This window comes from Arachis ipaensis, chromosome B02 (genome assembly GCF_000816755.2).
Source record: "Arachis ipaensis cultivar K30076 chromosome B02, Araip1.1, whole genome shotgun sequence".
NCBI lineage: Eukaryota > Viridiplantae > Streptophyta > Magnoliopsida > Fabales > Fabaceae > Arachis > Arachis ipaensis.
This window is the reverse complement of record NC_029786.2, coordinates 61,541,484-61,543,964: the sequence shown is the minus strand read 5'-3', so window position 1 is coordinate 61,543,964 and position 2,481 is coordinate 61,541,484. Positions and strand designations below refer to the sequence as shown.

The window sequence follows — 2,481 nt, the reverse complement described above, 5'->3', positions numbered from 1 at the left end:
ACTATAAATTTTAAGTAAATCAATGGAGTTAGTTCGAGGAAGCATGAATTATGGAACATATACGGAATTAAAATTAACATGTTTAAATTGAAATAATTAACCAATGAGATTTGTTATCTTTTCTTCTTCCCTTCCCCAAACTGGTTGCTGAAAAGTAAATAAAATCTGAATTGGCTGAATTGGCTATCAATTTATGGTAATGATAGCAAAACATTTTCACTGTCCAAGTCCACCACATGATCAACACCAAGAGTCTTCAAAATCTGCACCTTTTCAGCTCCCCTAAAACCGAGTTATGCAAAACAATAAACATTCAACTCCAAAAGATACCTAGTAAATGGAAATATCAATCAAATGCAGAGTAACTACTAACAAGATGTGGACATATATTGCGTATTATGATAACAATTTGATTGAATATAAATCCAAGAATGGCAATTTAAGCTGAGTAGCTTAAGATAACTACTAAAAAACTTTTACCAATGTTTGAATCAGTTGTCAAGATTATAGGTACGGCCTCTAGTTGATACCAGCCACAAATTTCACCTGAATCCATATATTAGAGATGATTAACTAAAGAACAAGAATCCATAATAAAAATTTAATTTGCATGAAACTTTCTCACATCTTATGAGAATGAAATAATATGTAATGTGAGTTCAGAGAAGGCATTGAAGTAGCTTGAAGAGGCAAAGAAGAAATATCCAATAGTTTCACTATTCCGTAAATGATTGACCTATTAGATGTCACCAAAATGCAAATTGTTTGCAAGTTCTGGATGCTTTTCCTATTTAGTAGTAATTAAATTATAGCTATTAAGCCCTCTCTACAAACACACTTTATTCATTCCCAACTCTGACTAAGCTTCCAAATTCTACATTGTTAGAGGATGGTAAAAAAAATTACCCTATAATAATATTAATATAACAAAAGGGTGTAAATGTAAATGTAACACCACTACAATTAGTCATTCCTCCCCCGTCCTTAGCTTCTTCACAGCCCCAACAAAATATAATAAACTAGAGTAATAGGAAGAGCAATTAGCATCCCAAATATAACCCTGCAACAAAATAAACACAAAGCTTTTAGATTTTCAACACATTTCAAGATTACTAACAAGAACAAGATGATGAACAAAGTTCAAACCCTAGGCTTAATATATCAGGATAAATGTTGTATTCTTTAGCAAACAAAAAGGGTATAATTCCTTGAGACTATAAGACTATAAAATTACAGAAGAAAACATTCATAATCAAGTTTTTTGTTTAAATTATTATTATTTACCTGTACAATGGCAATGTGCAACAAAACTCCCCTTAGTCTTACCACAATTGATGCTACAGCCATTACTGCAGGGCCGGTGAGGAAACGAACCGCCATAGCGAATGAAGCGACCGTGTTTCCGGAGGCAATGATCTTTGGTTGCAATGCCATAAATAGCCCTGCAAATTCCACCAAGGAATTCAATTATCCAACAACTGAAAATCAAACAATGTCATGAGTTTAAAAGAAAAATCATAGTAAGAAAATCATACCAAGGATAACCATGGCCATGCCAAGGCCTGCATCAGATAGAATTGATATTGATTTGGCCACAATGGCAGGCATAACAACATTCCACCTTCAAAGCACACATTTGTGAATTTTTCATATCTTGAATAGTACTCAATAATTAAGAAATAATATTTAGAGTAACAGATCAACAGTGCCAGATGACATCGAGCTGCATCAATAATACAAACATTTATACTCTCAATTGATGCTTAGAAAATAGAAGATTATGATTAGGTCATAGTTTACACCTGAAATAGGGGATTTCCAAATGAAACTGAAGTTGGCTTTGAAAATGATACCTGGTTCTTGTGAGCTCGATTGAGAGAGAGAGAGAGCGGAGAAGGACCAAGGTAGGAGGAGCGACGACGGCAACAGAGAGAAGGAGCGATGGCGGCAAGACAGCAGCAAAGCGACAGGCGGCGCGAGCAAGAGGAGGGACAGCGGCGCGAATGTGGGGGCGACAGCGGCACGGCAGTAACAGAGCACAACAGCAGCGCGAGCAAACTGAGTGACGGCGGCGCAACCGTGACACCGACAGCGGAGAATGAGGGTTGGTGAATTTGGGGTAAAATGAGAAATTTTAGCTAGAACGAGGGTTGGTGAATTGGTGAGGAAATGGGAGATTTAAGCTAATATTGTGTTTCTGAACTTGGAGCGGGAAGTGGGCGCAGGGTTGCAGTTTTTAACAATAAAAATTGACGGTACCTTTTGTCGATTTTAATTTAAAAAAAAGCAACGTTTTTGGCGTCTATTTTATACATTAAATCTACACCGTTTATTTGATTTTAGAAAGCAATCTAGATCGTTTAAATTTATCGACGAAGATGTTGTCGATATTTAATATAAAAATAGACGTCATGTTCGTCGATTTTAAAATAAAACTATTTCCGTCCCCTGGTCCATCGACAATATGACGGTAGTTGAAGG

The 2,481-nt window shown here is 36.1% G+C and overlaps 1 protein-coding gene across 1 annotated transcript; it reads right to left on the bottom strand.

The window, feature by feature from the left end:
* Positions 687-2,231, bottom strand: LOC107628353 (probable auxin efflux carrier component 1b). Its single transcript, XM_021115864.1, has 4 exons — positions 1,854-2,231; positions 1,536-1,621; positions 1,285-1,442; positions 687-1,060 (listed from the first exon to the last, which is right to left on the bottom strand). The coding sequence occupies exons 2-4, from the start codon at positions 1,606-1,608 to the stop codon at positions 968-970; spliced, it is 324 nt and encodes a 107-aa protein (XP_020971523.1). The 5' UTR covers positions 1,609-1,621; positions 1,854-2,231; the 3' UTR covers positions 687-967.